At 40.5% G+C, this 12,699-nt stretch overlaps 1 protein-coding gene across 3 annotated transcripts in view; it reads left to right on the forward strand.

Annotated features, from left to right (window-relative positions):
- The first annotated feature begins 69 nt into the window (after positions 1-69).
- RAB6B (RAB6B, member RAS oncogene family) overlaps positions 70-12,699 on the forward strand; it is a 57,670-nt gene continuing 45,040 nt past the window's right edge. Inside the window, exon 1 of one of the 3 annotated variants that reach the window (XM_058188774.1) lies at positions 70-488. In XM_058188774.1, coding sequence (XP_058044757.1) covers positions 419-488 — 70 coding nt within the window. In that variant the 5' untranslated portion in view covers positions 70-418. Of the gene's footprint in view, positions 489-891; positions 1,056-1,364; positions 1,568-12,699 lie in introns of those variants that run through there. The other 2 variants (XM_058188775.1, XM_058188776.1) reach the window with 2 other exon arrangements.

Below are 12,699 nucleotides of genomic sequence, written 5' to 3' on the forward strand. Positions count from 1 at the left end.
CACCCCTCTCCTGCCGCACCGCATTGGACTGCTGGTGCTCCAGCATGACATCAGGCTGGCCGGGATAGGGCCAGAGCGCAGGCGCCGCGGACTGGGGAGGGAGGCGAGCTGGTGGCAGGCGGCATCCAGGAGCAGCAGCAGCAACAGCAGCAGGCGGCCGAGAGCGGTGCGCTCGATCCAGCATCTCCCGCAGCCTTCCTCGGTGCGGACTCGCGTCCTTGCCCGTCAAGCGCAGGCTGTGACCGGCTCTGGCGTCTCCTCTGTAGAACGCCGAGGTCGGAGCCTCCCTCCGCTGGTGGCGAGGGCAGGGGAGCGCTTAGGGTCGCCGTGAGCAAAGGAGCCAGTCTGCAGACGCTGCTTCTCCCCGCCCTGCCCTCGCTTTTCTCCCGGCGCAGCCCTCTGCCGAGCCAGGCGCACCATGACTACGGGAGGCGATTTCGGGAACCCGCTTAGAAAATTCAAATTGGTCTTCCTAGGGGAGCAAAGCGGTAAGTGGCCGGGCGCGCTTTCTCGCCTTCTCCCCATCCGGCTCGCCTCCTGCAAAGTAGCCGCGGCCAAGGGAGCGTTTGCGCGCGTTGCCTCCGGCTCGCTGCGGCAGGTGCCTGGAAAGCCTCGGCCGCTGCGTGCGCGGCGACAGGGACAGGCTGGATGCGCCTGGCTGCTGCCCGAGCCCTGCGCTTGTGGGCTCGCTGTACCTGACCGGTTTCCTTTCAGGCGGGGGAAGACGAGCCGGGTTCTGGCCCGACTCTATTGCGGCAACTCTTCTGTCGCTGGGGCGCCGCTTCGCCCCTTTCTCTGGGCTGTCGGGTGGGCTGCGACGTCGCTTCTGCCTGGGAAAGAGCATCCGGGGAGTTGGAGGCCAGGCTGCTCGCCAAGGAGAAACGGGGCTAGATCGAAGTCGGTCCGCCTCGCTTCGTCTTTGAAATCAGGCAGCTTCCCCGTCTGCTTTGTGGGAACTATCCGGGGGCGATGGCTAATAGGCAAACCTGCCATTAATGGAGAAGCCCTGTGGTCTCCTGCAAAAGAGATGGGGGCGGCGACGGGTGCAGGTGCAGGTAGACACTTTTTAATATATATTTTTTTTTTAAAAAATTCGCCTTTCGGGTGGTTTTCGGGTTTTCTCACTACCTCCCAGGAGACATCGTAACCAGGTGATTTCCCGCTCTCCCCACCATCCTCCCCGCTCTGCTAGCCGGCTTGCTGCTCCTTTGGGAAAGGTTTGCGCAAATAAAGCAGGAAGCGAGATACGGGAGAGAGGACACACCCTACCGCTGGTCAAGTCTCTCCCCCCTCCTCTCCCCTCCCCGTCTGCGACCAGATAGAGAACTTCCTGGGTTGTCTCCGCCGCGAGGGAGGAGATCTCCGGGCGTTCCGTCTCAGGCCTCCGCGCTTAACAACCGCCCCCTCCCCCATCATACTTTGGTTGGCTTTGAAAGGAGGGAGAGAGTCCAGAAACCTTTCCTCCCCTTGCATCTGTCTGCGGAATCTACTTCGCAGCGGAAGGGGAAAGGACAGCTGTTGCAACCTGCAGGGCTTAACTTGGCCCATGTTTGAAGGCTTTCTCAAGGTACCATAAAACGGCAGATCCTGGCAAGCATTCTCTCTAAGCTGGTTTTTGTTGCATGTATTGCCTAAAAGGAGTGAGAGTACAGCCCAGCTAGGCTGGACCACAAAGACACCTGCATCCTGTTTTCCAGTAGGATGCTCCAGAGAAGATTTGTCAAGAGTGTATAAAAGAAATGGGAAGCTGCTTATAATGCAGTGCTGGGCAGTTAATTTTCTCAAAGGCCCACATGAGAACCTGGGGCTGTTGTGTAGGCCTGAACTAATAAGTTGTATAGGCATACAGGCACACTAGTCTAAATTGGGAGGGGGCGGGGGAAAGAGTCACCTTCAAAATGGAGGCTATTTGTGTGGGCTGGACTCAGACAGCCAAAGGACAAGACATGGCCATAAAATGGCCTTAGACTGTTATGATGACTGGATTTCTACAACAGGCTTAGCCTTAGCATGTATTGTTTGCATAACAGTGTAATGGATAACATACATACATGCATTAAATCTTAGTTTGAACAAATTACAGTACAATCTAACTGTCTTTACTGGCCTTGCAAGTCACACTGACAAATTCTAAACATATTTTAGGCAAATGTTGAACCTGAACCTGGGATTTGATGTGCTTGGCTAAATTCAATGAGGTCAGTAAGTCATAGTTTATAGCCTAATGAAGGTGACTCCTTGTGGATGAACACAACCAGTTGTGATTTATCAATCAAACTATGACTTAGTGCAATGCAGTTCTAGTCTCTGATTCAGACTATTGGTGCATCTGGACTAGTATTGTTGATCTGGGAGATATTTAATGGATGTTTATTCCAGCCTCAATAATACTTAAGAGTACTGAGATTGAACCTGGAGCCTTCTATCTGTGCAATTTGAATTATGGCCCTACTGTTACTTTTGTCTCTGGCTCCAGTATGTCGCCTCTTTGTCCCACTGCTGAAAAACCACAAACCAGCTTCTGCATTTATGGAATATGGAGCACATGACTTCAAAGACTCTTGAGACCCATCATTTTTTCTCTTTCTTGAAATTAAGCATCCATTTGGTAATATCTACATCATAACAATTAAAAAACACTAAAGGGAGGAAGCATGGATAATCACTGATGAGCAGTATAATAGGTCAATCTATGGGACCATCCTCTTGAGACATACCTTCTTCTTTAAAATTTGGCATAGAAACACCTGTTTGCTGCATCAAGTCTGTTAACTAAGCCACTCCTATATTTTAGATCAGAGATCCCCTTTCTTCATAAGAAAGCTTTGATGAATGATAAAGTTCATTTTCAGGAGCTGTTTCCAGTGCTTTCAAATCCATATCCAGTGTAGTTTCTGTAGCCTGGAACTCCCAAAATGGTGTCTGGACCACAGAAATTCTGAGGATTTCTCATTTCTACTCACGTTGCTCCCCAGTATTTAAAACTCCCATATGATTCCTTCAAAATGTATGATGTTTTAAGAAATTGGAGACAGGTGCTACATTGTCACTCCTTGTGATCCAAATCAACTTGGGAACCTGAGCCTAGAGAGTGCAGGGTGCTAAGAAATGCAACAGTATTCTAGAGCAGGGGTCTCCATCTTGGCAACTTTAAGACTTGTGGACTTTAACTCTAGAGTTCTGGGAGTTGAAGTCCACAAATCTTAAAGTTGCCAAGTTTGGAGATCCTTGCTCTATAGCATTACTTTTTCTTTCAAATGATTCTTCAACTAATCATCTTAACAAGTCTGTCACATTGTCTTTTGTGCCTGTTCCTTATTGCTTTTAATAGCTGACTGGACAAAATTACTCCGGTGAACTTCCTCTATTTTTCTGTGCAATGACCTCTTCCTTGCCAAATTTCTGATGCTGTTAAAAGCACAATAATGGGCTTAGTGAAAGGCAGCAGCCATCTTAACCTCCACTGAAGGCAGTGAGTTGAAAATGAAAAGAATAATACTTAAATACTTAATACTTAAGTGGCTGCTTTCTGTTGTATAGCCAACTCATATACTTTCAGGCCAAACCATGGCCAAACACATTAGACAGAAACACTAGTGTCCACTTAGTGTCCACAGTTTACAATATCTACCATCTGATGGTAGCTATTGGTTGTGCTGGCTATAATATGATGCTAGCCATGGTCTAATCTTGGCTATTTGCCAAGTTTATTTCAACTCGCATGCTAGTAGGCAATTCAGAGAGCTGAAATGCCAGAATTTAGATGATCTGCAGATTGGAGAAGATTGAAACAAACAGGACCATCTTGAATCCATCTTTTTCACAGTTAGATGAAGCATTTTTGCATTCCATTTTTTAAAAAATTCTAAAACTAGAAAAAGAATTAGTCTCACTAGTGAACTTAATAATGGTGATATAAAAGAGTTCAATCAAGTAAGAGGGCTATCCTGCTGTATTTATATTGGCTATGTAAACATTAGGAGGGGTGTTGTTGTTGTTTGTTTTTTTGTTGATGTATGGGTCAGCAAGTACCTTTCTTCAGAGCCAGCCCCATCAGAAGGCATTTTGTGGCAACTGCTGAAGCTATCACACCATGGTTTAGCGCAGGCTGGTAAAGCCTGTTATTAAGCCTGTTATTAAGAACACAAAGCCTGCAATTACTGCAGGTTCGAGCCCGGCCCAAGGTTGACTCAGCCTTCCATCCTTTATAAGGTAGGTAAAATGAGGACCCAGATTGTTGGGGGGGCAATAAGTTGACTTTGTAAAAATATACAAAATAGAATGAGACTATTGCCTTATACACTGTAAGCCGCCCTGAGTCTTCGGAGAAGGGCGGGGTATAAATGTAAACAAAAACAAAAAAAATATGAAAGGTAATACATACAGTCATAAAACGTGTCATGAAAGATAATTATTACCACCATAACTATTAGCATTTACTGCCTGGTAGGGAAGGGTGCATTGGGTTCTTCTCCTTGGATATTATGCATCTTGACCTGCAGAACACGGAGGTTGCCTTCGTCACTCTGCCTTCAGCAGCAAAATTCTTTGAGCTGTCTTTGAACTCGGAGACAAAAGGAATGTTAATTGCATTTTGAAAATGTTACATTCAAAATTGTGCTAGAGTAGAAGAGGGTAAGCCAGATGACCTTGGTTGGCTGCCTGCACCTATGCATCAAATAGGCTGCTATATTTCAAATAATTATATGGCTTTATATTGAACAAAAATATTTTATTTATCAGTGTTTGCCATTCCTCCTTATCCTCAGGACAAAACCCTTAAATTAATAGCTTTGCTATATTTCCTCTTCTTCATCACCTCTCCTGATTGTGTCTGGTTTCCTTGTCAACTATATATTCTTGACCCATGGGGGGGGAAATCAGTTGTTGGCATGGATTGCTATCTGAGGCTAAAAGTGGAAGGAGATGGCCTCTTAATTTTCTTTCAGTTCTTAAGGCTGATAGGCAATTGCAGTGGTATAGAAATGCATGCTCTGAGTCTGAATCGGGGAAAATGTTAAATAATCCAATAAAAGAACATGCTTCTTTCTTTTTAAGCATTATTCCTAATTTCCTTTTTCTAACATGATAGGCTTAGGCCCCAGCAAAAACAAAACAAAGAAACAAACCCAAACTGCATTCCTTGGAACAAAAGCAGGCTTGGAAGAACCTGCAGGTCCCATGGCATGAGCCTACACATTGCAGCTATTCAGTTGTGATTAAGTGAATGAAAAATTAAAATATAGTTAAATAGCTGAAAAATGGGACCAGTAAAGAAATAGTGGCCTGGTTATTTGTGGCCATTGGGGATAATGAAGGTTTTAGTGAACTGAAAATGTTCTCTCTTTTTTTGTCATTCATTTCTAACATAGGATTACCAATGGACCAAAAAGATGTTTTTTTAATTTCATAATCCAATTTATTCCCTTTAAAAAACTGGCAGGCCTCCATTTTTATACTATTCTTTCTTATCCACTTTGTCTGAATAGATAGCTTATGTTTTCTCTTAAAAACGTAATGTCTTCTTTAAGTTACATTCAGATGCTGATGGCTACATGGGAATAAATAGCTGGGTAGTTTTCTTGGAAGAAATACTGAAGTTGGTTGCCGGTGTCACTTCCTGATGTGTTCTATCAACTTCATTGTCTTCTCTTCCAAAATATGGAATTTGCTGGGAGCTTTATCCAAGTATCTAGATGTTTAAAATTCATCTGGAGCTGTTCACTTAGGTAGCCATCCTATTCATCTAAAAAGTTGTTTGTACTAGATTAGATGCAAAATGTAAATAGTTGTCAGACATTGTTAAAGAAAATTTAAGAAACTTTGGTTTCTTAAAGGCAAAAACATGGGGCTACTTTAAACTCCCTGTTTCAGTAGGCCTGGGTTCGAACTGAACCAACTGACTGGTGACAAAGCAGAACACGCCATTGTTTTTTTGTTGTTTTTTACAGTTCTATATAGCATCTATGTCCATACAAGAATCTTTTCTGTTTGTCATTCTGTTTATAATAATTTGAGCAGTGCAGATTCTGAATGGCAACACTGAATTTTAATGCACTTTAAGATTTTGCTTTTAGTGGTATCTTGCTCAATGGGTTGTTGCATATATTTTTAAATCATGCATTTGGAAGCTCAGTAAATCAGTTTGTTTAAACTTTTTTTCTTGTCAGGATGAATTTAAGGAGGAGAACTCATTCTTTTCAATTTTTAGGAAAACCTTGCTGGTGCAGAGCATTAATTATCTCTTAACTGTATTATTAATCATTTTTGGAACGTAATTGAATGTTAATTAAAGCAATAGATATTTCTCAACCTTGTGAACTTTAAGATGTGTGGAATTCAACACCCACAATTCCCCAGACAGCATGCTGGCTAGGGATTTCTGAGAGTTGTAGTCCACACATGAAAGCTTACTGAAAGTTCAGCAAATATCACTGTTGATTGAGGTCCACAGGAAATGGTGAAATTTGCTGATCTGGGTTTGGGGAGGAATGTCAGACCTGCTTGTCCTTGGATGAGGATACACCAGGAAATCTCACAGTCATAGATAAACTGGAAAATTCAAAGAACATGGGGGGGGGGATAGCAAACCACTTCCTGTTGTTGGCCAAAAAAAAAATCCTTTACAGTTTATATTCCTCAGAACTATCCAAAAGATTATCTTTCTAATACCCAACCATGGAAGTGTTTTGCAGGTGCCTTTCTTTTTTTCCAGATTACCAGGTAAGACTTCTCACCTCTTCTCCATCCTGCTCTCCATGACTGAAGAAGCCCTTGTTAACATTATTAGCAGCCACCCCCAGGAAAATCTTATGACGTTTCGAGAAAATTACTAATTGAGAAAGTCACACTTTCCTGGACTGAATGTAGTTCAGTATTTTAGCCCCATTCGATAGATTCAGGAGGATAACTAAACAGGTGTTCTTTACATATTTATACTGTTTAAAGTCCCATGGTGCTCAATAGATCTTTCTCCTTAATAAGCGTGAATGTATTGCAGTGGGTTATAATGCCTTGTTCTCTTGCATGCGAATGAGTCCTATTTGAGTCTGGGTGAGATTTATCTCCGAGCATTTTCATGTCTGAATCACACATTAATTGGGTGTTTTTGCCCATATGTCAGGGAAGTGGCCTGAAGCTCATCACCAATCGGCAGGGCTCCCCCTGACCTCTCAACGCTTTCTTGCTCACTTTACTGCTGGTTGCCTGGCAACTGAATAGCAGCATTCTGTATCTGTGTACCTGCTGTCAGGATCACACTTTTCCAAAGGCCAATGGTTTACACAAAGCGAATGGAAGAATTTGTCTCCCACTGTGATGGAGTGGAAGTGCAGCTAAAGAGGCTGCAATGCTGGCTGGTATGATGAGGAGAGGCGCACAGTTTGCTACAAATGGCACATATACTTGAATGTTATTTGTTCCACCCCACTGCATGGAGAGCAGCTACTTGTGGAGCTGCCAGAGTAAGCAGCCAGAAGTGATGCTTGCTCTTCGCCCCAGATTCTGTGCTACCATGGAAATGGGATTGCTTGGTGCTGCACCCTTGCCAATGCGTGTCTGAGTAACCTTCCCATCCCAGGAGCCCTGTTCATCGTGACAGATGCTTTTGCTGCCCAAGCATGACTAATTGAGAGAGCAGACATGGGAAGAGTGGTTTCCACTCCATAAGACATCAGGATGGGCTTTAATTATGCATCAGGATGTTTGGCAGTACCATTGCTTATCTCTCGTGAGTTCTGCGCTTCCCTTCATAGCTCTTATCATCTGCTGCTCTCTGAGTAGTCAGTTTATGGTTTAACTCTTTCATTCATTCTTTCACATAATGCACAAACTCTTTTCTTCTTCTTGACAGAATCTTCTATTTCCCTGTTCCTTATAATGGTATTCAACGCTTAGAACAAAACTGTAAATGTTCCATTGAGAAAATGGTTTTGCTATTTCCTAAAGCAACAGTATTAATAATAAAATAAATAATACAATGATAATAAAATCCAGTCTGGATATCTGGCTGACTGTGCAATGAACCAACATAGCCAGAACAGAAGAGAAAAAAACTGGAGAAAATTGCAAAATATAAAGACCTGAAAATAAAAGTAGAATGACAGTAGAAAAATAAAGCAAAGATAATGTCAATAGTAACAGGCACTTTGGGGGCAATCCCAAAATTTAAGGAGCACCACCTGAATGCCATCAGCACTGACAAATTCACCATCAGTTAAATGCAAAAGGCAACTTTACTTGGAAAAGCTTACATACCATGATAGTACTTCTAACACCTTCAAATCCATGCTAAACATCTGGTTAATTGCATGACCAGCCAAAGCAATTATTGTGGTGGGTCACACACTAAACCAGATTTAGTTTAGAGTAGATTTGACATTTTTGTCCTCTGATCGAGTCCTTCCCAAGGACTTGGGATAGGGTGGATGAAGTTGCTAGGCAGATGTTGCTGGCAGTGCAATAACAAATAGTAATGGTGACAGTCAGTGTTCTTGAAAGATTGTTTTCTTGATATTAATCTCTCTCAACATGGCCAGCCCCACACATAGATAACTGTTCCAGTTCTGGAGCAGGGAAACATTTAGCCTTCTTAATCTTCCCTGCAACTGGGGAAATGATGTGCATTTTAGTCCAATAAAACTGTAGGACAGCAGGTCAGAGAAGGTAGTTCCATAGTATAAAAATAAATAAAATGCAAATAAATTACAAAAAGGTGTACTTTTTCATTAACATGAATACCCAAATAAGACCAAATAAGAGCTGTAAAATGTATTTAATGTATCCAATTGTAGCCCATTAATTAAATGTAGCAGAAATAGTTGTTATTTTATTGGAAAGAATCACATTTAAAGTTTCTAAATAGAAAAGAGATCTTCGGGACAGATGTTTAAAACATTTTCTCCCAACTTCACATTGCTCACAGTTTCTGGAGGGTGCTAAATTGGAGAAAGCACATCTGGATTCTCCCTTTTCTATGAACCTCTGAAAGATTATTCTGAGAAATCAAGCTGTAAGTGTAGTTGCATAGAAAATCTGTATTGTTAATGGTGCATATTTTCATTATGAGGGACCACAGAATTAATTGGCCATAGGAATTCTAGGTATGACATGGAGAAAACCATTTGTTACCAAAAGATGCTAAGCATATCATCCTAATGGTCTTGCTCTGTATTTTTATCATTTTTATGAACTTATATAATATTTTCTTTGTTATTTCCTCTTACACGTGATGCTTTGAGTGATACACAAATTAATATAATAATTTAATATTCAATTCTTTGGGCACCAAGGGATTTGCAGAGCACTTACAAGATCAATCAGTAAATGAAACAATATAGCTATAAAACTATTTCAGCTGGTATAATAAAAAAAAAATCCAATTTAAATAAATAAATTTAACATTTAAGAACATCTTTAAATCATGAAACTATTCCTTGATGAATGGCATCCTATTCTGAACAAGTTACATGTTTTGCAAATCTTAAATCATACTCATCTTGTAAAACTTCTGATTATGAGCTCTCATTTGGACTATTATTGGCCCCAAAAGCTTTGTAGCATATGCAGTGAGAAGGCGATAGTTAAGTGTCATCTGCTTCTGCTTTAATGTTTTAATCTAAGTTCTCAGGTGAACTCAGATTTTCAGACCAGCACAACAATAGAGGTAAAAAATGAAATTAGAGTGCTTTCTGGAACACTGATGATAATAAAAGATCCCAAGGATTTCTAATGGAAGAGATATGCTGCTTTGTAGTTATGAATATAAATTGGAAGTATCTTTCTTAGTAGCATATAAATATCCTTCAGTGGTGCTATTAATATACTTAATAGCTGCTTTTCCATCCAAATAATAATTTTGAATTTAGAACATTTATAGAACTGATGAGGAAAGAGTACACCAAGTATTTGCATCTAAGATCTTTGTTCCTGGCTATTCCATTTTCTCCCTTCCTGCATTGAGCTGAAATGCCAGAAATATTCATAGAGAATCTTGTAGTGGCCCAAGGCTTTTTCTCACTGTACAGGAACTGTAGCAGGAACTCAGAATGTGCTAATCAGCTGCAACTGACCAAGAAGGACGAATCAAAATCAGCCTTCAGTGGTACCCATCACCTATCCCAACCCTTGCTTCTTCATCTCATGTTTGTGATTGCAGAAATCTAGGTGTCTAGTTCAACATCATCATAAAAGCCTATGTAAGGACCCTGCGGCATTGAAGCAGCTTAATGGCTTGTGGGAAAAGACAAGGGGGAAAAAAGCAAAAACCACTTCAAGGCAGAGATTGGCATTAGTCCCTGCCAACAGGAAATTGGAAACTTGGAATATCCATTGTCATAAATTTCAAATGGAATTTGAGCTTTCGGTTCTGAAAAAAAGAAATTGGACAGTCCCCAATCATTTCATCTAAAATTGCTGTAAGATTAGAAAATGCCTTTGATTTGCAGTTGTTGGAGAAATGGCATGTGTGCTGGTATCTTTTATTTAGAGGCACCTAACCATTAGCCCCATCTCCACTGCTGCAGAGAATGCTAGACCCTGTTGTAAATTTTTACTATTTAAAAATGTGATGAAGAAGAGTAGTGCTCTGTTCAAAACCAGCAGCCTATCACAAGCAGACAGTTGTCTCTAGACAGACTATAAAACAGTTATTTGTTCAAAGTCACAATACCTTTTTTCTCCTCTAGTCAGTGTAGCTCAGTCAGGACAGATTTTTCCTGCGTTCCACAGATAATATCAAAGAGGCCTGTGACCTCCAAGATGAATTGCTGGGACTGTTTTGTGCTAGACACCTTTGATCTAGTATTGATTTGGCTAGGCTGTCTGGCTAATGGATAAAAATTGTCCTTTTTATTTCCCTATCTTCGATATCTTCCCTAGAAGAGCAGTGAAGTGGCAATTCTCTCTGTCCCTGCTTGCACAACACTCTGAATAATAAAGTAGCTAACCCATTTTAGTCCCATGTCTTGACTGAACTTAGATCATATTGCTAGTAATAATTTAGTATATCTTATGAAGCCCCCAAAATGGCTTATTTCAATTAATCATGGGTACACCTGCTTGTGAATAAAACATCTGGGTTGGTTGCAGTATGCTAAATTATCAGCTGGAGTTCCAGATAAAGCTTGATTTTAATGGTATAAAACCAGATCTCCAAATTTCTCTAAGTTGATGTATGACAAGAAACTGTTGCATATTTCTGTTAGGTTTCCTGTGGAACTGAGTTTTTCCCTCTTGTTTCATTATGCATCTATTTCGCTTTTCATAAAACCATCCTTAATAACCAAGTCAATTGAACTACAGTCCCTGAATGGGAAGCGTTACGTGGTTTCTTGTGAGAGGAATTTTAGATGAATTTTATTTATTTATTTTATTTATTTATTTTTGTCACAACAATATATGTAAGTATCATACAGAAAGGTTATATAGTATATAAACATATATATGAGTAAATATTAGGAGGTATAAATAAGCATATATATATATATAGGAAGAAGAAAAGAAAAACAATAGGACAGGAACAGTACTCTGGGATCTTCTGTCTACTCTTTTCCCCTGCCATTTTATTATTTTAGATTTGTAGGCAAAGCAAAATGGTAAGCTAGTAAAGACTGGTTGTGTTTCTGTGAAAATGGCAACAGATCAAAACTTTGAAGAGAAAATGTTTATAACCTTTTTCCAGTTGCCAGCATTTAATGGTCAAAAACAAAAAAGCTCTTAGGAGAGAAAATCTCTTGTGAGTTTTTGCAAGAATCTGGTGTTCTTGCATGAGTTCTGGTTAGTGAATGTGCCTGGAATACAAATAGCCTGCCTGTTTAGGGTTTGCTGAGTAACTGTTCATCAGTTTTTCAGGCAAAGCATGTATGAAGTTGGTTTCACTTTTCCCTTTGACTGACTGGACTTTGAAGAACTGGATTGACTGATGCAAGTGTTACAGAGACTGTTAGCTGAATATTTGTCTCGTTTTTGGATTCTGTGAATGTGTGCCATATGTGTGTAAGGGATGCTGTATGCAATAAAGGCCTTAGGCAAAATAAATGTGATTGGGTTGGGCAGAATAATATTGGAAGAAGATAAAACTTCAAAAAAAATACTTGGACATGCTTTTGCCTTGCAGCAAGGATATGAAATAACAATATGTTACGTTGGAGAAAGCAGTTGCAATGTAGGGCAGAGACAAGCAACCTTTAAAACATGTTTGGAATTTTGAGTGAATGTAGCTGGTTTTCCAAAATGGCCTTCATGGTGATCAAGATCAAGAAGACAGACGAGTAGTGATATTCCTCACATCCCCTGGCACCCCAAAGCTTCCCTGTATATTATTTATTTTTGTTTTCCTTTTGCATCTTAATATTACTTTTTAACTGAATATTATCTTACACTTTTTAACATAGAGTTTGCATTTGAATTGAAGTGGTTTGCGTGGTAACAGGGTGGATTTGATTTAAATCAAGTCAATTTAAATCACGATTTAAATCGTAATTATTAAAGAGCAACTGTCATCTCTGTCCCGCAGCGGCTTCTCTTCTAACCCGCTGTTGACTCATTGGCAGTCCTAATATTGCAGAATATACAGCCTCATATTCCATAACTAAGCTCCATTTCATCCTGAATAAACTAATTATTTTTTTTTTAGTAAAAAAGTTTTATTTCCATTTTCCAACAACCTATTCAATATACAGTCTCTTATTCAACATTAGT

This window comes from Ahaetulla prasina, chromosome 6 (genome assembly GCF_028640845.1).
Source record: "Ahaetulla prasina isolate Xishuangbanna chromosome 6, ASM2864084v1, whole genome shotgun sequence".
NCBI lineage: Eukaryota > Metazoa > Chordata > Lepidosauria > Squamata > Colubridae > Ahaetulla > Ahaetulla prasina.